The sequence below is a fragment of the Mesocricetus auratus genome, unplaced genomic scaffold (assembly GCF_017639785.1).
Source record: "Mesocricetus auratus isolate SY011 unplaced genomic scaffold, BCM_Maur_2.0 Super-Scaffold_100014, whole genome shotgun sequence".
Classification (NCBI taxonomy): domain Eukaryota; kingdom Metazoa; phylum Chordata; class Mammalia; order Rodentia; family Cricetidae; genus Mesocricetus; species Mesocricetus auratus.
Window position 1 is genome coordinate 10,666,642 of NW_024429197.1, and position 27,279 is coordinate 10,693,920.

A 27,279-nucleotide genomic window follows, 5' to 3' on the forward strand; every position below is an offset into this window, starting at 1 on the left:
GTACTGGGAATTGAACCTGGGTACTCTAGAAGAGCAACCAGTACTCTTAACCACTGAGCCATCTCTCCAGCCCCTCCCCCCTTTTGTTTTCCTAGACAGGGTTTCTCAGGAGTACTGTTCTGGCACTCACTCTGTAGACTAGGCTGGTCTCAAATTATCTGTCAACCTCTGACTCTGGAGTGCTGGGATTCAAGGCATGTGCCACCACTGCCCTGCCTCATATTTTTAATGAGCATATTTCACTTTTCCTCAGTGCTGAGGACTGACTACTAGGACTTAAACATACCCTGGACTCCTGAAGAGTGTATTTCCTAGTAGATTGCAGACCTTAGCTTGGGGGTGGGGGGAGGCAGTATTCTGCAAATGCTCGAGCTCTTCTCTCTCTTCCCTATTCCTTTTCCAGACTGAGAAACCACTGATGTTTTTCCTAAAGGAATACTGAGCAGTACTGGAGAATCAAAGCTTCAATGATTAACATGGAAAGGCTCTATTAAGTGGCAAGTATTTCATGAAAACATCATGAAATAATGATGCCAATTGATTGTCAATCACTAGTACTTGCTGTGGTTTCTATGAAATGGGTGAAGAAAATCAGCCATGGCTAAATCAAAACAAAAGAAACAAAGGAGAAGAGAGAATGTTTATACGCCCATAAAACAGATGAACAAACTCTGAGAAGGTAAACAGACGGTGACACAGCTAATAGTGCACTTCACTTGACTTTAAGAGACAGGGCCAGCCGGGCATTGGTGGCGCACGCCTTTAATCCCAGCACTCGGGAGGCAGAGGCAGGTGGATCTCTGTGAGTTCGAGGCCAGCCTGGTCTACAAGAGCTAGTTCCAGGACAGCCTCCAAAGCCACAGAGAAACCCTGTCTCGAAAAACCAAAAAAAAAAAAAAAAAAAAAAAAAAAGAGACAGGGCCTTTTTATGTAGGTAAGGCTGACCCAAACTCCTGGCCTCAAGCAATCTCTCCTCTCCACCCAAGTAGCCAGGACGGTGGATGCACATGACCTGACCACACCTGGCTTAATCTACCTGATTTTAGATTCCATAGCCCAAACTCAGATACTATTTCCTGTATGTAGGGAGGATGACCCTGGGCTGGGGCCTGCATACTGATAGGGGAACTGTATGAACAAACTTGCAGGGCTTTCAAAAGCAAGAAAGACTTTCTCTAATACAACTCCTGATTGAGTGTACTTGTTTTTCTGTTTCCCTCCCCACTTTTAAAAACAAACACGAAGCCTAAGAAGATTAGTTTGCTTTTTTGCAGTGAGTCTGATGTCCTCAGAATCTCAGATGAAGATGAGGCCCACTTCAGGGTTAATGAGAGGGACCCTGAACTTGCTAGGTAGCCTAGGGAGGACCTTGAGCATCTGATCCCCCTGTCCCCACTTCTGAGTACTGGAACCACAGATGTGTACCATCACATCTAGTTTTATGTGGTGTTGGGAATTGAACCTGGGGCTTCCTAGTGCATGTAAGCAAGCATTATCCAACTGGTCTACATCCCTAGGCTTGGTTCTAAGACTGTTGAGTGGCAGGGAGGAAAGGACAGAAGAGGATCTAACAAATTCCAGGAAAAATGACCTTTAAGAAAAGTGAGGAAGATACATACTGCAAATGCACAATGTGGTAAAGATTCTCCAGTTTTCCCATTTCTCTCCATACTCCTTTCTGACAAGAGTCTCATGCATCCTGTGAACTCACTATATAGCCAAAGACGCCCTTTCAACCTCCTACCCATATTTCACATGCACTGTGATTACAGGCATGTTCCATCCTGGTTATACAGTGCTAAGGATTGAACCCGGGTTTCATGTGGTGAGGCAGCACCCTGTCAAGTAAGCTAGATCCTCAGCCTTTCTTCCCTCCTTTACTCATAGTTCTGCCCCCACCCCGCACAGTCCATATCCTCTCACTGCCTCCAGATGGAGGGATTAGAGATGCACACCACTGTACGGGCTCTACTGTACCATTTTTCTAATTGCTTTGTGCACAACCACATAACTGATTTCTCCCCCTTTCTATAGTTACCTGCTTGGCTGCAATTTCTTCATCTCGTCCATCTCCAATCACTACATATGTGACTTTCTTTCCAAACCTTGACACAATTCTCTCAAAGCAGCTCTCCTTACCTATAGAGAAAACACATTTCAGTACCAAAGATAAGGCTGCTGCTCCATTCATCTGCTTTACTGGCAGCCTGTGCAGACTACTCAGGGTTAGGAGCAGAGTCAGGGCTTCAATAGCTCCTTCTGCTCAAAGAATGTGAAAGTGTGCCATTACCAAAATAACTCACTTTAACCTTCGCATTAGAGGGCAGGTTACCAAAACCTTAGCATGAAAGAGTATCTAAAAACAGAGGACAATGAGCCGAGGCTGAATAAGCTGTGACCATCTCCACCTCTCTCTCCTTGAGTATTTCCCATACTCTATAGCTAACAAAACACCCATCTCTATCATTGAACTCTCTTTTCTCACTTTGCAGACAATGGGCCATCATAAGTTTAGTGACTTCCCCAGATCATAAACAAACCAGCAACTAGATTTGGCTTGGGTCTTGATACCAGATACAGGCTGTGGCCACAATCTACAGCAAATGTTATCTATTTAAAACCCCATATTTTTTCATTGATTAAATTTATTCTTTTTTTTTTTTTTTTTTTTTTTTGGTTTTTCGAGACAGGGTTTCTCTGTGGCTTTGGAAGCTGTCCTGGAACTAGCTCTTGTAGACCAGGCTGGCCTTGAACTCACAGAGATCCGCCTGCCTCTGCCTCCCAAGTGCTGGGATTAAAGGCATGCGCCACCAACGCCCGGCTTGATTACACTTATTCTTGGAGAATTTCATATGTATAAAATGTGTTCTGATTACTTTCAGCCCTGTCCTGCCTGCCATCTCCCTCCCACCTCTATGATACCCCCCCCAAAAGTCCCTTTCTCACATTCATGTCTTTTTGTTTTGAGTCCCATGGGTTTGAACCAGGGCCATGTATGTGACCAAGAGCTGAGAGCTACCCACTAGAGCCTGGTGAGCTCCTCTATCCTGCTCCATTAACCTCATTTTTAATTCCTGTCAGATCCAGTGACCTAAGAGTCTTCTTCAAGACACTGGACAGCCATCTGCAGGAAAGTGATTACAATACCTGTAAAGATGACACTCCTAGTCAAGTGATACCTCAGTGGTGTCCTGGAGCAGACATTGATCCAGTCTGGTTCAGTTTCTCCCTTAAGAGATAAGACTTTTTGGGTATATTTGGTGTTTTTGGTGCTAACTTCACCATGGCAGTCCTACCTGACTTTCCTCTGCAACATTCAGTTGTTGCTGAATGAAAGCTTGTCACTGTATATTTACATATGACTCAGAGCCAATATACCAAGTCCAATTTGGTTTAACTATTAGATAACTAATATTCAAATAATTAGACTAATGCTTTCTATTTTGGGAGTATGTATATCTGTATATGTGTATGGGTGGATGTGTATACATGCACACGGAAGCCTGTGGTAAACCCCAACTGTCATTCCTTAGGAGCTATAAATGCCTTGTTCTATGAGACAATTTCTTTCACACTAGGACATGAGGCTCACTGCTTATTTTAGGCTGGCTGGCCAGCAAGCCCCAAGAATCCTCCTGTCTCTGTCTCCCCACTGCCAGGATCACAAGTATCTGTCATCATACCCATTACATGTGGATGCTGGGGACAAATTCAGGTTCTCAGGCTTGTGTGGCAAATACTTTACCATCTGAGCTTTCTCCCAGCCCCTGAAATTTTTATTTTTCTCTTTTCTATGATGTTATTTATGATTTATTAAAGCTTGCCTGAATATTCAGAAAACAAAGTGAGCTTCAAGGCAGTGGTGGCACACACCTTTAATTCCAAGACTCAGGATTAAGAGGTAGACGGATCTCTCTGTTCAAGGCCACCATGGCCTACACAAGAGTGAAGAGTAACAGAGCTCAAGCCTTTGATCCCAGCACCTGGGATCACATGCCTTTAATCCCACCAATAGAGAGGTATGCATGACAGGAGCAAGGTCTCAGAGCTGGCATTCAGTCTCAGGATTCTCCAGCCACGCTGAAGAGAGCTTAGAAGTCTGGGGTTTCAGTTTGAGGTTTGGTGGATCCAGGATTGCCTTTCAGCCTGAGCTAGAGGTACAGCTAGTGGCTGGCTGCTTTGCTTTCTGATCTTCAGTCTCTAGGTCTTTTTATTTATTCATGTTACACTTTTCTTTTTTGTTAGTTTTTCTGTTTCTTTGTATAAGAGCCCTAGTAGTCCTGTAACTCACTCTGTAGACCAGGCTGGCCTCGAACTCACAGAGATCCACCTGCCTCTGCCTCCTGAGTGCTGGGATCAAAGGCGTGCACCACCCAGCTCTCTTGTTTTATGATGCTAGCAATCAAACCCGGGGTGAATGCTAGGCAAGCATTCTGTCAACTAGCTACAACCCCAACCCTGAATTCTTTTCAAAATCTTTGTTAGCATACAAAGTAATGGGTTTCATTATGGCATTTTCATATATGTTATTATTAAGATTTATTTTTAATTATGTGTATGTGGAGGGGTATGTGCACATGAGTGTAGGTGACTGCAGAGATCAGAGGAGCTGAGCTGGAGTTACAGGCAGCATGAGCCACCTGATACAGAAACTGAGAGTTGACTTCAGGGAAGCACTGTAACTTCCTACTCCCTCTGTGCTAGTTCTTCGTGTCCCCCAACAGCCTCTTCTGCTCTCAGCATTATCCCACTGAACCTCTTCTTAAGATCTCTTCCTTCCTTTCATGGCCCCTTTCTGAAAGCTCTGCTCCCTGACCCCACCTTAAACCTAAACTTCAGATAGCAGAGAAAATATGTGATGTTCTTTCTTTCTTCCTTTTTTCTTTCTTTCTTTCCCTTCCTTCCTTCCTTCCTTCCTTTTTGAGACAGGGTCTCTCTACATAGTCCTGGCTGTCCTGGAACTCACTTTGTAGACTAGGCTGGTCTTGAACTAATGGAGAATCACCTGCCTCTGCCTCCTGAGTGTGTCTTTCTGAATCTGGCATATATAATTTTCAGTTACAAATGTCAGATTTCATTTTTCTGTATGCCCAGCCCTGAATTCTAATGTTCAAAGTATTAAAGAGTTAATTGTTTAATTAGCATTTCTAATTAAGCCAATATCTAAAAGTGATCTGCTTATAAAAAATTGGTTAGATTTCAGACATTATCCTAAGACTAAGCAAAAGGACTATCTCAATGTTTAGGATGAAGAAATTCCCAATGTCCTGATATGTTCTGATCAAGGATGAAATAGCCTCTGGCATGCCTCCCCCACACCTCATCAGCAGGTTCAGGTGAAGGAGGAGAGATGCACACAAAGAACCAGCTCTAATAGACACTTCAGAAAACTATGGATGTCAGCTCTTCTCTTCTGGAAGATGTGGGAGTTTCTTCTATGAAAAATACCTCTGATATCCGAGTGTGGAACAAATGCCTGTAACCAAGAACTTGCAAGGCTAAGGCAGAAGGATCACTGTGAGTTAGAAGCAAGCTGAGCTAGAGACCCTGATTCCAAAAAACAAAACAAAGTCCCCAAGCTCACTTCTGGCATTTTCAGAAATGATGTTGAGAATTCAATGTCTAAGGTTACTGAGTGACTCCATAGAAAATCATAATTTTAGCTGGGCATGGTGGCATATGCTTTAATCTCAGCTTTTGGGAGGCTGAGGATGATCAGAAACTTTCAGGTCATCCTTGACTACACAGTATATTTGAGGCCAGCCTGGGCTACATGAGACCCTATCTCAAAAAATATACAAAAAGGAAAACTGTAATTTTGAAATCACTTCAGAGAAACTGGAAAAGGCCTTTTATTCTTGCTCCCATTTCACAGCTCTGTCAAAGCCTCAGGCCTCTTACCGTGGTTACCATGGCAACAGATCACACCAGCTTCCATTAGCTCTGGAGAATTATGACTGAGGAAAATCACCAAGTAAGCTCCCTTAATGCCAGAGAGAATAAAGCCATTCCATTAGTTTGATTAGTCTGTGGGCACTAAGCCTTAGTGCAATGATTACTACAGAAAATACAGCTCTTGGGTATAGGAGGCTCCTAGGGAAGGGAAGGTTGGCTGCACGGAAAGCAGAAGCACCTTTGTCTGTTTCCTCAATTCCCAAAGGCCTTTGTCAATGGAATATTTAACCTATGGAGAAAAGGACTGATGAGTAAAACCTAAATGACTACAGAACTTCCACTACCAACTTCATGTTCTCAGTTCTTATTTAAAAAACTAGATTTATTCATTTTATGTGTTTTGCTTGCATGGTATGTATGTACATCATGTGTGTGCTTGCTGTCCTTAGAAGCCAAAAGAGGCCGGGCGTTGGTGGCGCATGCCTTTAATCCCAGCACTTGGGAGGCAGAGGCAGGTGGATCTCTGTGAGTTCGAGACCAAGCCTGGTCTTGAGCAAACAGTAACTGCTAACCTCAATCGTGTTTTTTAGAAGATTGGGGGATGGCAAACACATTTGTACTATGTACCAGAACTGGCAGTAACACAAGCCCCAGGGAAAGTTTCCTGAGAGGCCACTGGGGAAACAACCTACCGATTTTGGTAGCACTGTAGATGTTTTCAATAGGAAATATTTCTCCTAGTCCATATAGGAGAACCTTGGCCAGGGCTGGAACCAGCTGTGTAGTAGTGATCAGAACATTCACACAATTCTTTCTAGAAGGGAATACGAAGGAAAAGAAAATGGTGAAACTGACATAACCTAGGAGCAAGAGGAAACCTCAAAGAGCTGGACACTACTGATCAATGTCAATGTTATATTACCCTTCCCCCAACCACCCGAAACAGTGTTTTTCTGTTTGGTACTAGCTGCCCTGGAAACTGGCTCTGTAGAAGAGGCTGGCTGACCTTGAACTCGGAGATCTGCCTGCCTCTGCCTCCTTCATGCTGGGCCACCACATCCAGCTCAATTATTATTCTTATTTAGATTTTACTTTCTTACTAAAGGGCAGAGGGACCAGTGAGATGGCTTATACATACACTTGAGGTGCTGGGAATTGAACCTGGGTCCTCTGCTAGAGCAATGAGTACTCTCAAGCACTCAGACTCTCGGTCCTCAACTCCCCAGCCCTGGCCACTGTTTTTCACTGCAACTTTTTAGCTATTGTCACCAAGTCTTCTTGTAGTGGACATCACATTTTTGAAGACAAGTACACAGTGGAGAGTTTTCATTGCTGTCACATTAAATGGAAACACCACTCTCATGAGACATGATTTAAGTTCTCTTTGGGAGTCACACATAGCCACTCAGATTCCAGAAAGCACAAAAATTCCCCGAGGTCCTTTACCTCCACTGCATTTTTATCCTCAGTGTGCATTTTGTTTGTTATAAGAAACAAGAGAGGGAGCAACAAGGTATTGGTACACACTACAGCTGTATTTATTTTCCATTCTAGGCTTCAAGGCAAAATCCCCTTAATCATCTTAATTTTTTCAAAGTTACATTTGTTGTGTGTGTAGAACTAACACCATTAGGCTTGGGATCAAGCACATGCAGAGCCCTTGCTGGCTACCTTAGTCATCATCTTTTCTTTTTTTCAAGACAGGGTTTCTCTGTGTATCCCTGGCTGTCCTGGAACTCCCTCTGTTGATCAGGCTGGTCCCAAACAGAGAGATCTACCAGCCTCTAGCTCCTGCATGCTCGGATTAAAGGAGTGTGCCACTATTGCCTTCTAATCCCTGTTCCTAAACTACATTTTAAGGGATGGCCCAACTTGACCAGGGATAGGAAGCAGCCTGTCTTTGGGAGGATAAGATGTAAAAGAATATTGCCTTACCTAGACTGGATGAGAAGCAAGGACTTTAGTGCAGTTCCTAACCAGGAATCCGTTAGCACTTCGATCTCTGCTCTAAGTCTCTGCAGTGCTTCCTTCCTCTGGGGGCTGAGGAGGCCTTTTAGACAAAAGCAGACACATGTTATCTGACAGCATTAACTTGCTAGTCAATTTGCTAGTCAGCTCAATGGGATCTGGAATCACCATGGAAACAAATCTCTGGTCATGTCAGTGAGGTATCACCAAAATTAGGTTACTGAGGTGGGAAGACCCTCCCTAAATGTAGGTGGGCTGGGGTCCTGGACAGAATACAACAGAAAGCAGTTGAGCACAAGTATACGCTTCGCTGTTTCCTAACTGAACTGAATGTGACTAGCTGCCCTCTCTTCTTGCCACTGGAGCTTCTGGAACTGGGAAGCAGAATAACCCTTCCTTAAGCTGCTTTTGTCAGCTGCTGTGCTGGAGACAAGTAGCCAGTATGTGTGTTATACAAAGAACCAACTCCCATGAGATTATCCATTTCCATGTTCTAGAGAACTCTGAGAACTGTGCTACTCAAATGTGACTCCTCACTAATACATGTTCTTTCCTATGGGCACACAATAACAAGGTCAGCTGACATAACCATCAGTTAGACATTAAACGCATACGCCATATGCCTGGCTCATCCCACTTTCTGTATGTTCTCAGAAGTAGGCTCAGGAGATTCGCAGTGGGCTGTATCATTTTCTCCAGGAAACAAGGTCTATTCAGTAGGCAGGAAAAGAGCAGAGACATAGGTTTTGGGGGAGAGGGGATCTGAAAAAAGAAATTAGGCTCCTGAGATCTAGAAGCCCACTACTCTGTATGATATCAGAGGCCGTCACAACCTTCTGATGACCGACTGAACTTCAAAGCCCTCTCTCTGCTTTTAGCCACAGCCTGGGGCGATATGGAAGGACATTCTCCTGTGCAATCTATACAAGCCCTAAACTTCATGCAGTACTGCATGCAGTTTTTTTCAGGGTAATAGCTCATAGTTTAAATTTTTTTTTCCTTTTTTGTTTTGTTTTGTTTGTTTTTCAAGACAGGGTTTCTCTGTGTAAGAGCCCTAGGTGTCCTGGAACTCTCTCTGTAGACCAGGCTGGCCTTGAACTCATAGAGATCCGCTTGCCTCTGTCCTGCCCACCTTCCCCCCAGTGCTGGATTAAAGGCGTGGGCCACCATTGCCTGGCTTAAATATTCTCTTATAAGAGCACATCACTAGTAAAGGACTGACCTAAAGTCAGGGAATGTGCCCAGTCTACTAACTTGTTGTGTGACTGTGTTGTGCTACGCCTGCCCCTATGATGGATGTTAACTTCTCAACTGTCAAATGAGGTATTAAGAGCAGATTTCTAATATCTCTTCCATTTTGAACAATCCATGACTAAATAGTTGTGAATAACACTACCACCTACATTATTTCTAGGCAGATAAAATTTCCAAGGCCTTTCATATTACAGCACATGGACACTACCACTACAACCCTGGTCTATTTCCCAGCCAGTATAGTAACTATTTGACTTGCCATGATGGGTATAGGTATCTGCTATTCAAACTGTGGCAGTCTACTAATAAGTACCAACAGTGGTTGTAACTCAAGAATAATAAAAAACATTGCATCAAATGTAATATACTGAGGTAGGTATGGTGGGGGGCATGTCTAGCATTCCAGTACTTGGGAGCAAGTTCAAGGATGGGCTGGGTTTCCTAAGAAGACTGTCTCAACAACCAAGCAACCAATAATCTATAGAATGCATTATGGTTTAGATTTTACCTACTCCCCAAAAACTAATGTAATGAAGGCTTGTCCTCACTGAAGGTGCTTTAATGTGATACTAGGAACCAAGCTACCTTCTCATCCTCCTCCCTCTCTCTCTGCTGCAATGAGGTAATCAGCCTCTCCCTGTCATGATATTCTAGTTTGCCACAAGCCCAAGATAACCAGGCCAAATGACCAATTAAATACATAAATAATAAATCTTTCTTCCTGTTAAACTGATCATGTCAGGTATTTTGTCACAGCAATGAAGTTGACTAACAACACATTTTCTTTAAAAAGATAGTTGTCTTAAAAAATAGCGTAATTGTCCAAAGCTACGTTAAGAGGAATTAGGAATGTAGAGCTTCTACTGAAATTCCCCATTCTAATAGCCTTCAGTGGTGCAGAGCCTCAATTATCATCTCCCACTCTTTTTTTAAATTTAAAAATTTTTAATTTTGCTGGGCGGTGGTGGCCCATGCCTTTAATCCCAGCACTCAGAAGGCAGTTCGAGACCAGCCTGGTCTACAAGAGCTAGTTCCAGGACAGCCTCCAAAGCCACCCTGTCTCCACACCCTCCCCCCCCAAAAAATCAATTTGATTTGTATGTTTTCTTTGCATGTATGTGTATGTATAAAATGCATGCCTAGTGTCCAAAGAGGTTAGAAGAGGACATCAGATCCATTGGAACTGGAGTTACAGATGGTTGAGAGCACTGTGTGGGTGCTGGAGACTTAACCTGGATCCTTTGCAAGAGTAGTCAGCACTCTTAACTGCTGAGTCATTTTCTAACCCTCGCACCCCATTTTAATGGCTATCAGTGGTATAGAGCCTCTACTATCATCTTTCATTCTAATGGCCATCAGTGGTGTCGATTCTCCAAAGGGTTTCAAGTATATTTGTTTTTGTTTTGTTTTTTTAAATACAGAATTACCATGGCATAAATTCCTAAGAGTTGCAAGGGGGTTTAAGGCACTATTAGAAAGGAATGCAGGAAAGCATTAAGAACAGGTTCAGATGGGCTGTCCACACATTACCTCCCACATTGCTTTTATGCTTGTCGTAGATTTCTCTCACTTTTCGATAGCGGAAGGCCAGCTTCCTCATCCAGTCCACACCACCCTGAACGCCAACAGATGAACCGTGGCCACCACTGCCTCCTGAACCACTGAAACCATCTGTTGAGAAACTATAGTTGCTGCAAAGGGAGAGGATAATGAAAATTAAAATCCATAACTAGAGAGTTTGAGGCTAAATGTTACCTGAGATTCTGTGGCTGTTCATTGTATCTAATAAACAAAGGTAATGCTTTAACAATCTTCTCATAGATACTTGTTGTTAGTTTTGTTGTTGTTGTTTTTGAGAAAAAGCTTCATGGAGCCTAGGCTGGCTTTAACTTCACTAGGAAGCTGAGGCTGAACCTGCACTCCTGATCCTCCTGTCTCTACCGCCCAAAGGCTAGAACAGGTGTGTACCATCATGCAAGTCCAGCCTTTCCTGACAGTGACCACTGAGAGGAAAAGAGCCTAAGCACCAGCACCCCATAGAGGCTGACTTGTGATACAACATTGTCTTCAATAGTGACAGAAAAAGCAGATTTTACAACAATGTAAAAAGAGAAATAGAAGCGGCCATGGTGGCTCACATCCATAATTCCAGCATTTGGGAAACCGAGTTTAGAGGATCATAAATGTAAGGTCAGATGGGCTACATAACAAGTTCCAGAGCAGCATGAACTAGACTTCTTTCAAAAAACCAGACATGTCAAAAACAGAGTTCAATACATTAAGTGTAAGGCTTTATACTAAATAAAGCTGCCAAGAAGCCAGAAAGGAGTGGCACATTGTATCAGGCTTTTTCTTTTTGGCCACTAATCAGCTCCCAAATCATGACACAGGAACTTACTAGTTTTGAATGCCTGGCTAGCTTAATTGGTAGAGCGTGAGACTATTAATCTCCAGGTTATAAGTTCGAGCCTCATGATCAGCACCAAAATCTATGAGGCCTTTTCTTTTTGGTCACCAAAAAATTCCCAAATCATGACATAGAGAATTGTTATTAGTTTTGATTGCTTGGGCTCGCTTAGACAAGTTTCTGGCTAGCTCTTTTAATTTAAATTAACACGCTTCTCTTTATCTGCCTCTTGCCTCAGGGCTTATTACCTTCCTTACTTCTGTATATCTTACTTTCACTGCTTTTCTATGTCTGTCTGACCTGTTCTCCTCCTTTTGTTCCTCCTTATTCTTTCCCTCAAGCCTAGATTTCTTCTCTATTTTCTCGGCCTGCTAACCCCACCTATTTCTTGCCTATTGGCTGTTCAGTTTTTTATTAGACCAGTCAGGTGGCTTGGGCAGGCAAGGTGGAAACAAAGGCAACACATCTTTTTATAATTAAACAAATACAGCATAAACAAAAGTAACCACGTTTACACACCTGAAGTAATATTCTGCAGCATAAACAAATGTAACACACCTTAGCCTAGTTAAAATAATATTCTACAACAGCACATGCCTTTAATCCCAGCAAGAGGCAGGTGCATCTGAGTTCCAGGACAGACTGGTCTATAGAGCTAGTTCTAGGACAACCACGCTACACAGAGAAACCCTGTCTTGTGAAAGAAAAAACAAACAAACAAACAAACAACATAGAAGAAATGCTTAAATTTAGGGAAGAATATTTTACCTATGAAAAGAGATAAAACATTATAAAAATTAACATGAAAAGATAGGATAGTCTTTTCTTCTAAAGTTTTTAAATGTTTGGATACATTTTAGTCAAGATCACTAGGCCAGGGCCATTGAAATGGCTCAGTGAGTAAATGTGCTTTCCACAGAAACCTAGTGACCCAATTCAATTCTCACACACCAAGTAAAGGTAGAAGGAGAGAACTGAGTCCACAAAATTCTCTCCAACCTCCACAAGCATGCATCTATACATGTAATGATAAGAAATAATACATATTTTTAAAAAGATCGATTGGCCAGAAGAAACAGTAGCCAACAGAAGAATGAGGAGACTGAACTGCCAATGGGACTGCCCTGGTTTAGTTTTCACTGCAATGCAACAGCTAAGACTATTATTGTTCATATAGTTTTTCCTGACACCACTCCACACTTACTGGGCAAAATTCCTGAAGCTTATGTGTAACTAGGGCTGCCCAGTCTAGAAGCATGCTTTCCCCTGACAGAAAATCTATGTAAAGTAGCAGCAAGCAGTATACTCTCCACTTCGAGATGCTGGTTCATCATCCAGTATCATTACCTGGTAATTCTTGAGGTCTTGGCCAAATGCTACACCACTGAGGACTCTCTAACGGTGTTTGTACCTGCTCACTTTACAGATGAGTACCACTTTACTTCCTTCTCTGCTCCCCATTTTCTATCACTGCCTCACCATATGTCATGGCCTCTGACTCTTCTAACAGTAGACAGTGAGCATTTTCATCTTTCTCTTCCTCTGAACTCAGTGTTTTGCATGGTGTACTGATGTTCAAGGCATCTCTGTGTTTACCACACCTCAAATCCTGGCCATTGTCATCAGAAGCCACATCTTCCACATGCACTTGGTCACACTCCTGTTAAAAGACAAAATGCACTATTTCATTCGAGAGAACAGAAGTGCTATCACTACCACGGCAAACTATAAAAGGACTACATATAATGGCAGGATGATGAAAAAGTTTATAGTCTCTCTGGCATGTGGGCCAAGTACTTTAGGACCTGGCACATAGCAGACAGTCTTTATAAAACCTGTTCCATCACTCAATTCTGCTCTTATCACAACAGCTCATTTCTCCAAGTGAAGGGAACACCACGACACCTCTCACACTGTCCAGTGCCTGTATATTCTCTATTAGATTGAAAATTCTACTATAATAGGCTGCAGGTCTCAGATCTTATATTTCCTTTGCATCATTTAAGATTTACTTTTGGGCTTGAACTCAGATCTGCCTGCCTCTGCCTTTAAAGTGATAGGATTAAAGGCATGTACCACCACAGCCCATCTGATTTACTTTGTTTTTATTTATGTTTGTGTGTGTGTGTGTGTGTGTGTGTGTGTGTGTGTCTGTAAATGTTTAAGTGCCAGCTACTGATAGAGGCAAGGGTGTATGTGTGTCAGATTTCCTAGGTCTAGGTGCTGGGAACTGAGCATAGGTCCTCAAAAAAGCAGTAAATGCTCTTAATCACTGAGCCATGATTCCAGCCCTCATTGCACCATCTTAGTCTAATCCAATGTCCTTATGTAGTATGTATTCAATTGATTTTTCTTTAGGACAGGGTTTCTCTAGGTAACCAGGTCTGTCCTGGAACTCAATCTGTATATCAAGCTGGCCTCAATCTCAGAGATCTGTCTGCCTCAACTTCCCAAGTGCTGGGATTAAGGGCTTGCACACCACTGCCTGGAGTGTATACAATTAGTTTTTGTAGATAAAACAGATGCTGGTAAAGTATGATATCATAAGAGAATTGACTGCTCTTCCAGAGGTTCTGAGTTCAATTTCCAGCAACCATGTGGTGTCTTACAACCATTTATAATGAGACCTGATCACCTCTTCTGGCATGCAGGCATACATGCAGATAGAGCATATTAAATACACAAATCTTAAAAACAAACAAAACAAAAACAGAACAGTTGGAACAGAAATGCCTAACAAGCCATCTTAGTCAGTGCTTAGATGTAGAACTTGCATCCTAACGGGAAGTGAAATTTTCTCAGGACCACACAACTGCTAAAGGTACCAACTGCCTAACTGGCTGCTGTTTTCCCTGACACCACTAAGGCATCTGAACCAGAATCCTCTGGGGAAGGTTTAAAAATGCATATTCTTGGGTTCATGACAGACCTACTCTAACTTCTGGAATCAAAGTCCTAGAATCTCCAGTTTTAAGACACTCCCTAGGGGATTCTTATGCCCCCTAAGGTTGAGAACTACTGACCTGAGGGGCAGGAACACATTCAGGTCAAATTCTTCCAGAACTTTCAGTCCTGAGTGCGGACTATGTCTAGAAAATCATTACAAATACAATTTGGGAATAATTACTGGCACAGAGTAGGTTTTCAACTAATGCTTACTGGCTAAAAACTATGCTGTCTCAATCTGTCAACAAGTGACATTGAGGGCAAATTAAAGCATTGCAGAGCTGAGGTACAACCACCAGAATTAGAGCCACAGTCATCTGGTTTGCTGGAGAACAAGGCTTACTTTGTGTTTGTACTTTCATATCACTAGGTTTTTTTTTTTTTTTGAGACAGGGCTTCCCTGTGTAGCTTTGGAGCCTGTTCTGGGGAGGGAGGGAGGGAGGGAGGGAGGGAGGGAGGGAGGGAGGGAGGGAGAAAGAGAGAGAGAGAGAGAGAGAGAGAGAGAGAGAGATCCAGCTACCTCTGGGAGGGAGGGAGGGAGGGAGGGAGGAATGGAGGGAGGGAGGGAGAGAGAGAGAGAGACAGAGATCTGGCTGCCTCTGCCTCCCACAGTGCTGGTATTAAAGGCATGTGCCACCACTGCCTGGCAGAGACAGGTCTTAAACCCATGATCTTCCTACCTCAGCCTCCTAACTGCTATGGTTATAGGTATAGGTGTGTCACCAGACATGCCTCAGAGGGCAGTTCTGAGAAACTCACACACTTTGTTTCCTAGTGCCACTCTATTAACTTCTATGCTTAAAAATCTATGTTAAAAACATCTTTTAAACTCTTTCAACAAACTTGGTAGAGTGGTTGCCTAACACAAACCCCTGTGTTCATCCCCTGGCACTGCATAAACTCCTGCATGGTGACACACCTGTAATTCCAACATACAGGAATGGCAAGAGGATCACAAATTCAAGGTCATCTTCAGCTACATTGTGAGTTTGAGGCTGGTCTGGTCTATATGGGACCCCCTGTCCCAAAACAAGATGAAACAAAACATGGTATCTACAACTCTTCTAAAAAACAAAACAAAATCAACTAAATCAGCACCATCAAGATCTGGTGATAAGAGTGAAATGACAGACTCTAGATATCCCCTATGTGGAAGGATTTGGCAATAGGGTGGGAGGGTGGGGGGAAGAGGTGTGCGGGAGGAAGGGAGGGAGAGGGAACTGGGATTGACATGTAAAACAAGCTATTTAAAATTAAAATAAAAAATTAACCTTAAAATGCAAAAAAAAAAATCTGGTGATAAACATGACACTGTTCTTCCAAGAGACACCCGCCTATGGTGTTCTGTTAGCAAAACCTCTCCACCCCTTCTTATCTAATGCCCCACCTTCTAAATACAAGTCAGGCACTAACAGAGAACAAAACACTTCACAGAAGCAGAAAAACAATTTAAACCACTTACCTCTAAGTCATTGAAAAATAGATGAGTATCAGCCACTTCAAAAATCATTTCTTCCATTGTTAAACCTGAGCCAATTACTACTGTTGGGTCCTGGGTAAAAAAAAAAAAGGAATGAGAACAGTGCTTGATGCAATACTCACAGCACTGGTTCTAACTTTCAGATATTTCAAAACTACTCTAAGCCCAGTAAACACACCACCAGTCACATGGTATTTCAAATCTTACTGATGTAACTTCACTCACATTTATAAGAATTTGGAATTCCAGAATATAAAGGCTATGGACAGTTACTAATAAAAATGTCAACATTTCAGTTTTAGAACCAGTATTTTCATAGTTGGGAAATTATAACTATAACTAAAATAATGCTACTGTGATGTGCACGATCCTTTTTCTGCTCCTATGACATGAGGATACCGGACATCTAACAGTCCTACCAGCCAGAAAGTAAAGAAGACCAGAGTCAAAGTATTTGCAGGGCAACAATGCAGCTTGCTTTAAAATGAAACATCCATCTTCACTTAGAGGGTAAGTGTTTTCCTAGGATTTATGGGTGTAGTTTTGGAGCTTCTATTAGCTGGTCAGGCTGTACAAAGTACTCACAGAAGAGATTCCTGGCAACCCAAAAAAACTGGAAGTAGCAAGATAGCAAACAATTATTTTTCTAACTTATTTATTTCTAGAAATGAAGAAACATGAACCTGGAGATGATGTGTGGAGAAACACAGTTCTACACTCAGGAGGCTGAGGCAGGAAGGCTGGGTTCAAAGATAGCCAAGACCCTGTCTCAAGAGAAAGAAATACCCAGAGCTTTCAGTACTGCTCCTACATCAAGTGTCTAGCTAAACCACCAAATCTACCTAGTTATGGAGCCTGCCTGGCACAAGTCATATAGTCAAGTTTTATATGTGGGAAATTCAAAGCCAACATGGTAGGACTAGGAATATAGTTCACTTCTACAGCACTTGCCTAGCATTTGTGAGGGGCCCTGGGTTTGAGCCCTAATACTATTTTTTTGTTTTATTTTTAACTTTTATATATATGGGTGTTTGGCCTGCATGTATTATTTCTTTGCATCACAGGCATACAGTGTCAGCAGAGGCCAGAGAAGAGAGTACTGGATCCCCTGTAGCTGGAGTTACAGATGTTGTAATCTGTCATGTGCAATAACTAAGCCTTCTGGAGCCCCAATCCCTAATACTGATACATACATACATACATATACATATACATATACATATACATATACATATACACATATATATATATGGATTTTCTACCATGGTAGTTGGGAGAGCTAGAATGACTGCTTATGTTGCCAGAGGAGGGATGGACAGTTACAACAAAAGACTTGAATTACCTTTCCATACTTCTGAGCATAGGATCCAGTAAGAAGGGAATGAAATATGATGATGGTTTCATCCAAGTCCCAGAGAAATACCCGCTGGGGGGGAAGACAAAAAAATGAGTTATCTGTCAATCACAGTGGAATAAACGAGAAACCAAAAATAAAATAAAAAATAAATAATCTACAAATATGTGGGAGTTTTATAACACAATTTTAGATAATCAATGACCCAAAAAAGAAATCTAAACAAAGTTAGAGATGAATGGCAGTAACTAATATATTGTAAATAAAAACATTGAGGAAATGAAAACAAATACAACATATTAAAAATTATGAGACACAGTGAGAGTAATGATGAAAGGGAAATTTTAACTGTAAGTTCATACATTAAAAAAGAAAGAAGTAGCTGTCATGGAAGCATGCCTTTAATTCCAGCACTGGAGAAGCAGAGGTAGGGGGGATCTCTGTGAGTTTGAGGCCATCTGGACTTACAAAGAGAAATCCAGGCTAGCCAGGAATACCCAGAAAGACCCTGTATCCAAAAAAAAAAAAAAAAAAAAAAAAAAAGCAGCCAGCATGGATGCATGCCTATAATCCCCAAACTGGGGAAACAGAGACAGGGATCATTAATTGCTGAGATCAATCTAGGCTACACAGGAAGAACCCATAACAAAGGGAAGAAGGCAAAGAAAGCAGAAAGCCTCAGGGAAGACTTTATGTTTTACAGGTCTAAGGCTCTTGGTTCAATTCCCAGTCCAAGAAGAAGAAAAATCTCAAGTTGTAGCCATACCATACTATACATTCAAGGACTCTTTAGACAAGATGGGCAAACTAAGGCTATTAAAAGGGAGGAAATAATAAAGTAGAAAGAACCAAAAGAGAGAATAGATTAATTGAAAAAAGCCAATGATAGCAACAGTGGGTTCTTTGAAAACATCAACAGAACTGACATTTACTAAGACTGATAAAGGAAAGACAGAGTCTCAAATTACTAAGACCAAAAATGCAAGTGAGGACAATGTGACGGACTTCATAGAAACAAATGGACAGTTGTACGCCAACAAGTTGAATAAGCAGGTGAAATATTTTAATTCCTAAGAAACACACGATACAATCTAAATTGACTTGAAAAAAAGCAGAAATTTTGGTAAAACCTGCCACTAATAAGGAGAAGAAGTAATAATTGAAAACACTAAAAAAAAAAAAAAAAAAAACTCAAGACCCACTGGCCTCACTTGTGAATTACAGCAGACATTTAAGTAAGAATTAACATCATTCTTCCTACATTTTTCCATAGACACACTGAAAAGGAAGGAACACTTTCTAATTCATATAATGAAGCCAGCTTTACTAAGACCAGACAAGATCAGAGCATTGTGGAAAACAACAGCCCTTATGAAAAACTGAACAGATCTCAACCAAATAGCAGCAAGCCAATTCCTCAACATATAAATAAGTATATGTGGTGATAATTGTTTATGATTTAATAAAGCTACTGCAAAGCTAGCTACAGCCAGAGTCAGGCAGTGGTCTCAGGAGACAGAGACAGATCTCTGTTATTTCAAGGTCACACTGAGTTACACAAAATTGATCTAGTCTAAAAGAGAAACAGCTCATACAAAGGTGATCTCAGAACTTGGGTTCACACAGTCTTTAATCCAAGCACCAGGGAGGTGGAGACAGGAATGATATGGCTGGGCAAAGAGAGGTTTATAAGGAAGAAGCAATTAGTCTCCAGCCATGCTGAGGGGAGACAGAGGTCCAGGACTTCAGTCTGAGGCTTGGTGGAGAGCAGTGCAGTCTGCATTGCACTCTGAGGATTCCTGGAGACAGGATCAACCAATTCAGCCTGAGGAAGAGGTAAGAGCTAGTGGCCGGCTGCTTTGCTTCTCTGATCTTTCAGCTTGAACCCCAATATCGGCCTCTGGGTCTTTTATTATTCATAATACAACTATATATCATGATTGAGTGGGATCTGTTCTTGGAATGTAAGGATGGTTCACTCAATACATAAAATTAATCAATGCAAAATAACAAGAGGGAAAACACATAATAATCTCAATTGATATAGAAAATGAATCTGACAAAAGCCCAGTGCCTTTTCGTAATATATTTTTAAAAAATCAATAGGCTGAGAGTATAAGATAATCTCTTAAATACATTAAAATAAAACCTGATGTTTTAATGCAATGGGTGATTTGAAAACATATTAAAAATCAATCCCATTAGCCGGGCGTTGGTGGCGCACGCCTTTAATCCCAGCACTCGGGAGGCAGAGGCAGGCGGATCTCTGTGAGTTCGAGACCAGCCTGGACTACCAAGTGAGTTCCAGGACAGCCTCCAAAGCCACAGAGAAACCCTGTCTCGAAAAACCAAAAAAAAAAAAAAATCAATCCCATTGACGGGCGTTGGTGGCGCACACCTTTAATCCCAGCACTCGGGAGGCAGAGGCAGGTGGATCTCTGTGAGTTCGAGGCCAGCCTGGTCTACAAGAGCTAGTTCCAGGACAGCCTCCAAAAGCCTCGGGGAAACCCTGCCTCAAAAATCAAGAAAAAAAAAATCAATCCCATCAAAAATAATACTCAGGAGTCATTTAACCAATTAAACAAAAGATTTAATACACTGAGAACCCTAAAATACTGCTGAGAATGCAAAAACATAAATATAAATATTCATAGAGTGGAAAACAATATTGCTAAAATGGCAACCCTCAAGCCAGTGTACAAACTGATTCACATCCACATCTCCAGTGTTTTCACTTAAGCCTCTTTCCTTAGGTTTATTTTAGGTGTGTGGCTCTTTCGCCTGCATGTACATGAGCACTACAAGCATGCCTGGTATTCTTGGAGGTCAGCAGAGACATCTGGTCTCCTGGAACTGAAGTTATGGACACCTGTGAGCCACTATGTGGGTGCTGGGACCCAAGCCTTGGTTCTCTGTAAGAGCAACAAGTACCCTTGACTCCTAGCCCACCTCTCCAGTCCCTCCACAGTGCATGATAAAGTTAAACTCAAGTTAAAATAGTGCTTACATGAGCATGACCTTAATTACTACAAATTTTTAAAAAATCTTCAAAATTTGAGGTGAAAAAAAGTTTAAAAATTCATAGGGAATCTCCAAAGAGCCAAAACCACTCTGAGAATGGACAAAGCAGAGGAGTCATGCATTTTAATTTCAAAACACTATAAAGGTCATGGAACAATGTTCAATAGCATTAGTCACTAGGGAAATATAAAGAACTACAGTGAGATGCTATTTTACACCAACAGGTAGCTTCCATTTAAAAGGGGGGTATATCACTGTGAGTTCCAGACATGCCTAATTTACATGATAAGTTCCAGGACAGCCAGAGCTATGAGGGGAACCCTTGTCTCACCACCACCTAAAATATAATTTATTCACATTAGCCTAAAAGCAAAAGTGCATACATAATGGAGTATCAATCATCCATTGAAGAAATGAAATTATGATCCATGCTGCAACACAGATAGATCCCAAAAGCATTACACTAATGAAATGAGCCTGACAAAAGAAAACACATACTGTATGTTCACATTTAGACATGTTAATGACCAGGCAAATTCACAGTAGCAGAAAGTAGCACAGTTGTTGCCATAGGCTAGGAAAGAATATGGGGAGTTACTATTTAATAGGTACTAAGTTGTTTAGGATTAAGACAAGGTTCTGAACAAGGGGCAGAATGTTTCATCCCTGTCATCTCAGCACTTAGGAGCAGGATTGCCCAGGAGTTCAAGGCAAGAGCAAGACTGACTCAATCAAAGAAAAATGCTGTGGAATGACCCTTCCACATACTGTGAGTATGTACTGCTCTCATTGGTTGATAATAAAAACTAAATTGGCCTAAAGCCAGGCAGAATAAAGCTAGGCAGGAAAGCCAATCAAAGAAAGATACAGGGAAAAAGGGATGGGTGGAGACTTGAGCCAGCCGCCCAAGAAGCAAAATACCAGAGGGTCAGTGAAGTCATGGCCATGTGTCAATACATAGATTAATAGAAATGGGTTAATTATCAATTAATTATTGTTGTTGTTTTGTTTTGTTTTTTCGAGACAGGGTTTCTCTGTGGCTTTGGAGGCTGTCCTAGAACTAGCTCTTGTAGACCAGGCTGGTCTCAAACTCAAGAGATCCACCTGTCTATGCCTTCTGAGTACTGGGATTAAGGCGTGCGCCACCACCACCCAGCTGGTACAAACTTAAAAAAAAAGAAAAAAAAAAAAAGAGTTGTTAGTTTTTCCTAAGAATGGTATCAGGACTTTAGTTTCCCTATTTCTTGCTGTGTTTGCTCCCCAGAAATGAAGAGGGAGAGAGATTCTATATACAGCTTCAATTTACCTGTGTCAAAGAGCACATTTAAGTTTATCTCTTTGCTTTAATTTACCATATCAAAGAAAAATTAAAACCACACAAAAGGTAATGTAAAAACTCTAACATCAGACTTCTGTATGTTTTTCTATTCTTTCCAACCATAATCTATGTCCACACTGAGTCCCCACTGTGCTCACGGCACAGGCGTGGCTCATCATCCACACTAAGTCCTCACAGTGCTCACAGCACTAAGATGCAAGTATTCTTCCTGTCCTCTGAATGTAGAGAACAGTTTGTTCTTTCTATTAAAGTTACCCTGAATCAGAAAAGGGTTTTCAGTGGTTTGGTGAAAACAGCTAGAAGGGATATAAAAGTTAAGTTGTGCACATAGAGGGATTTTCTTTTACTTATGTTTTTCTCTTGGCTAATTAATTCAAGTGGACATAACACACAATAACATTATCTCTGCAAATGAGACGTGCACTTGACAGGAAGTAAGGAAAACAGAATAGGTAACTCCAGTGAGTTTCTTCACATACTTCTAATTCGCTGTCCTGGGAGGAACCGGCATCAGCTTTCCTCTTGCCCCGGTTCTTGACAGTCATATTCTTCCTGGACTGATCATCAGCATCTTTATTTGCTGTACTTTGGGACAAAGATGGGCTTGTAGATGAATCTGTCAAAAGGAAAGATACAAATGTCAGCAGTCACAGGCTATGAGAACCACAGTCAGGAGAGGGGTGAGCATGAGGAGCAATAAACAAACAAACAAAACAGGGTTTAAAAATAAAGGAAAATGGGAAGAGAGAGAAGCTTCATAGACCACAATCTGGCTGGGAGCCTGAAGCAACCAAAACTGCCTACAGAGACAGTATCTGCCAAAATCAGTGGTTCAACCTTTTTAATGCTGTGGCCCTTTAATATACTTCCTCATGTTGTGGTGATCCCCCAACCAAAAAATTATTTTCACTGTTACTTTATAACTGTAACTTTGTTACTTTTATGAATATTAAAATTAAATACCCATGTTTTCCGATGGTCTTAGGCGACCCCTGTGAGGGTCACTGGATAACACCAAGGGGTTATGACTGACATGTTGAGAATCACTGGCCTTCAGAGACAGTATCTGACTTCCTAAAGGCATCCCCCAAAGGACAGTGAACAACAAATTATGCCTACTTATGGCCAGAGTTTAATTGTACTAACACCCCTCTCTCATCCTTAAAGCTAACAATGCACCTTATGAAAAGCACATTACAATTTCCTCTATAAAGAAAATGCTCTTGACTGAAAGATGGCTTAGATGGTAAGAGCACTTGTTCCTTTTGAGGAGACTCGGGTTTAGTTCCCAGCCCTCACCTGTAACTCAGAGCCACCTGTAACTCCAGTTTCAGGGAGCCCAAAGCCCTCTTCTGACCTTTGAGGGCAGCAGAAAAGTTCTGGTATACATACATTATATGCACACAAAAACACACACACAAATAAGATAAATAGATCTAAAAGAAAATTTAAAGAGAAATCAGCTTTACAATTTTTTTTTTGGTGTTTCGAGACAGGGTTTCCCTGTGGATTTGGAGGCTGTCCTGGAACTCGCTTGGTAGACCAGGCTGGTCTCGAACTCACAGTGATCCGCCTGCCTCTGCCTCCCGAGTGCTGGGATTAAAGGCGTGTGCTACCAACGCCTGGCCCAGCTTTACAATTTTTAAAAAATATTATGCTATTTTATATGTATGAGTATTTTGCCTGCATGTATGTCTGTGCATCACACATACGCAGTATCCCAGGAGGTTAGAAGAGGACATCAGATCCACCAGAACTACTAGAGTTCCAGACAGTTGTGAGCTTCCATGTGGATGCCTGGAATTGAACCGGGGTCCTCTAGAAGAACAGTCAGTGCTCTTAACTGTGGAGTCATCTCTAGTGCAAAACAGAAGAACTAATCTCTAACCTTTGGGTTTTTTGTTTTGAGATATGGTCTCACTATGTAGCCCAGCCTGGCCTAGAACTCACAGATATCTGACTGCCTTAGTGTCCTAAGTTTAAGTGTCAAAGGTGTTTGCCACCACATCCAGCCTTTTTACTTAAACTTTACTTAAAATTTAAGTTTTGCTTATTTATTTATGTTTTGCTTATTATTTATGTTTATTTATTTACTGTTTTTCAAGACAGGGTTTCTCTGTGTAGCTTTGGAGCCTGTCCTGGAACTGGTTCTGTAGACCAGGCTGGATTCAAAGTCACAGACATCCGCCTGCCTCCTGCCTCCTGAGTGATGGGATTAAAGGTGTGCGCCACCAACGCCCAGCTTGTTTATTCTTTAAACTTTATTATAAATTATATTCTTTGAGCAGTGTAACTTAGACATAAAATCATATCTGCAGCCATTGTAAAGCCACCTAAGTGCAATTCTCCCTTGAGGACTCACAGCTTCAAAGCTGTGTAATCTTTCCCAAGCATTCTAATTCTGACACTCATAAGCAGTGTCTAGCCTTGTGAGTCAAATGTTAGGACTGTTGGGAAAGGACTGTAGCTGTTTTTGAAAACTCCTGCTCTGAGTTCCTAGCAGGAATCTAAGATGCCTGGATTAAAACTGAAGCCCTGCGACCTTCGACAAATACACCCTTAGTCTGAAGAGCCCTGTTGAGTAACACACTCAACAGGGCTCTTCAGACTGGGCGGAGAGTATGGACTAGAAATGCATCTTCTCACTGTTGGCACTTTTCTGTTCTCAGCATCTACAGATATTCTTCCGTTTGTCATCACTGTTTGTAAAGTTTAAACTTGGAAATGGAAACCAATGTCATGGTGAAACCAACTTATCCCAGAACAAAATCATTTTTACCATCACTTGGAAACACTGTTGAATGAAGGAAGTGTCCTTAATCCAGCTTTCTGTACTCACCAGAGGGAAGTCTCTGCGTGGCTGGTGCAGGTACCATAGCACTGGGCTTCTCTGTTTGGTATGTGGTAGCTGCTAATGCAGTATTCTCAGCATCACTGTTAGTCTGGCCTGTGACTCCAAAGCTGGAGCTGGGGTAACAGGACTGGTACTGATTCTGTCCAAGAATAGTATAGGTGGGATAATCCTGTGGACCAAAGGAAGGAAAACATGACTATTATAAGAGGTATTAACACAAGAGGCCTTTTCTTCCCTAATAGCCATAATTATTTTCTTAAAATATTGTCTTATTTATCTACCTACCTAGCAGTCTCAAGAAATCAATGATTTTCAAAATGCAGACACCTGAGTACAGATCCATCATCTAAGTTGACAAGTGAGTTTGGTCAAACACACTTCAGAAGTTAAGTAGCAAAGTGAAAAACTAAAGACACTGGCCTTAGAAGATCAAAAAGAAAAGCTGTGAAAGAAAAGAGCCCACACAGGCCTTCATGGAGGACAGGCAGGAATTCAACAAAAACATTGGACTACTGTGGTGGCATACGAACTCAGCTCAGCAGACAAACAGGAGAAGCAATGCAAATTTGAGGCCTGGATTATGGTGCATCCCAGAACAGCAAAGGGTACACATAATGAGGCCCTGTTTCAAAATAACAACCCATCCACCCAGAATAAAACAACACCCTCTCAGCCCCAAGGTAATTGTGTACTTAAGAAAGAACAGACACAGCAAGAGTAGGACAGTAAGACAAAAAAGATCAATCAGAGAAGGTAAACTGTAACCAAAAAACAGTTGGTGGAGACAGCAATGGTCATAGCAGCTGCTGCAGAGAAAGTCTTGAGCATGTTAAAAACAAAACAAACTTGAATACTGAATATACTACAGTGATCATTTAAGCACACGTAATATAACAGTGATCAAGACCAAATCACAGCTGGGCATGGTGGCATGCACACGCCTTTAATCCCAGTACCCAGGAGGCAGAGACAGGTGAATCTCTCTAAGTTCCAGGCCAGTCTGGTCTACAAAGTGAGTTCTAGGACTGCTAGAGCTACAGAGAAACCCTGTCTCAAAAAACCAAAACCAAAAAAGAAAGAAAGAAAAAAAAAGATCAAATCACAAACAATAAGAGGATGAATGGAGGTAGTACTTATTCACCCACAATATTTGTGTCTTTTAATCGAGTGCCAGGGGTTTGTCTAGGCTCTGGGAACTTGTATAAAAGTGAACAAAAATAGAAAAATAAATCCCTGGCCTTCATCGAGGACACCCTCTAGTGGGGACAGGGTTGGGGCTTGGGGTAAACACATATACCAGGGAGGATTAACAGGGAACAAGACAAAGAGACAGAAGCCAGAGAGCTCCTTGGGCATCCGGCAACAGGACTCAACAGTCTACACTATTCCTGATTGTTTCTTAGATGGGCAAGTTGACCATGGAAAGAAGAGAGGAAGTGAAAGTCAGGTGAATCACACTAAGGAGAATAAACAGGTGGGGCACGGTACCTGGTTTGATATGCTGGCCACAGCCGCTGCTGGAATATTGGCAATTGCAGATGATGTGGATATCAGGCTGGCATTTGTGCTTGAAGCTACAGGATTGAGAGTATTAGGAGATAATTAAAGATCTCATGTAAATGACTTAAAGATAGGGGAAATAATCCGTTTTAACTGAACATATCTTTGAGAAGACAAAGAATACTGGAAGGTGGAGAGATGGCTCAGTGGTGAAGAGTATGGCTGCTCTTTCAAATGACCTGAGTTCAAGCCCCAGCACTTATATGATGACTCACACTCATATACAACTATAGGCCTTTCTTCTAGCCTCTGTGACACCAAACACACATATGCTGCACAGACATAAGACAAAGCATCACATAAATTTCAATAATTTCTTAAAAAGCAAACACTTGTTTTGTTTTTGCATGCCCTATCTCAGTGAGACATGATTAGAATCAAAACACTTGGAATGCTTGCTTCAACTCAAGTCCTCAACCCTTTCTACTCCAGTCCTAGAATGAGGTATATACAATTCTCAGCTCACACTGACACCAGTAAAGTCAGAACCAAGCCAAACCATCCCAGTCTTTTCTACAAACTGAAGAATGATTCCCCTGCAAGTGACCTGATAGTCAGTAGATCTCTAGTGAATCCTAGGCTGTGATATTATTGTTTATGGCCATTTGCCCCATATTACATCTTTCTGGAGTGATATTTATACTTTGGGAAACAGAGTTAGTTCTCCAAATTCTAAAATACTTAGACTGCTATGTCTAAATAATGGGTTATTAATGTGGATCAAAAACACTTCAAGGGTTAGCAAGATGGCTTAGCAGGTAATGGTGCTTGCTGCCAAGACTGATGACCTGAATTAGATTACTGGGACCCACAGAGTGAAAGGAGAGATTTAATTCTCACGAGTTGTCCTCTGACCCTCACATGTGCATCGGGGCATTTGTACATGTGTGTGTGTGCCCCCACACACACATACATACACACACAGACACACACACAAAGAAATTTTAAATAACACTATGATTTGTTATTTAGAAACCTTATCAATAAATCTTCAAAATATCAGGAAATATATCTCATCTTGTCAGGTAAAATTGTATCTATCAGATTAAGTTTTCCATCCTTTTGTAACAGAACCCATCGGTTCTAACCCAAACTTTCATGATAAGCAAATACCACAGGGCTTTCCCCAGGCAGACAGGATAATCATCAGTATTATGAGGCACCAGTTTACACTTTTCTCATGATAAGCAGAGAAACATAG

The 27,279-nt window shown here is 41.6% G+C and overlaps 1 protein-coding gene across 3 annotated transcripts in view; it reads right to left on the minus strand.

Moving 5' to 3' along the window:
- Positions 1-27,279, minus strand: part of Eya3 (EYA transcriptional coactivator and phosphatase 3) — an 83,445-nt gene that overhangs the window by 4,894 nt on the left and 51,272 nt on the right. For all 3 annotated transcript variants that reach the window (XM_040756437.1, XM_040756435.1, XM_040756436.1), the window contains 10 exons: positions 26,007-26,092; positions 24,504-24,687; positions 22,144-22,280; positions 17,293-17,376; positions 15,933-16,022; positions 13,126-13,184; positions 10,648-10,808; positions 7,831-7,945; positions 6,588-6,709; positions 2,039-2,139 (listed from right to left, as the gene is read on the minus strand). In XM_040756437.1, the coding sequence (XP_040612371.1) occupies positions 2,039-2,139; positions 6,588-6,709; positions 7,831-7,945; positions 10,648-10,808; positions 13,126-13,184; positions 15,933-16,022; positions 17,293-17,376; positions 22,144-22,280; positions 24,504-24,687; positions 26,007-26,092 (1,139 nt within the window). The remainder of the gene's footprint in view (positions 1-2,038; positions 2,140-6,587; positions 6,710-7,830; positions 7,946-10,647; positions 10,809-13,125; positions 13,185-15,932; positions 16,023-17,292; positions 17,377-22,143; positions 22,281-24,503; positions 24,688-26,006; positions 26,093-27,279) is intronic.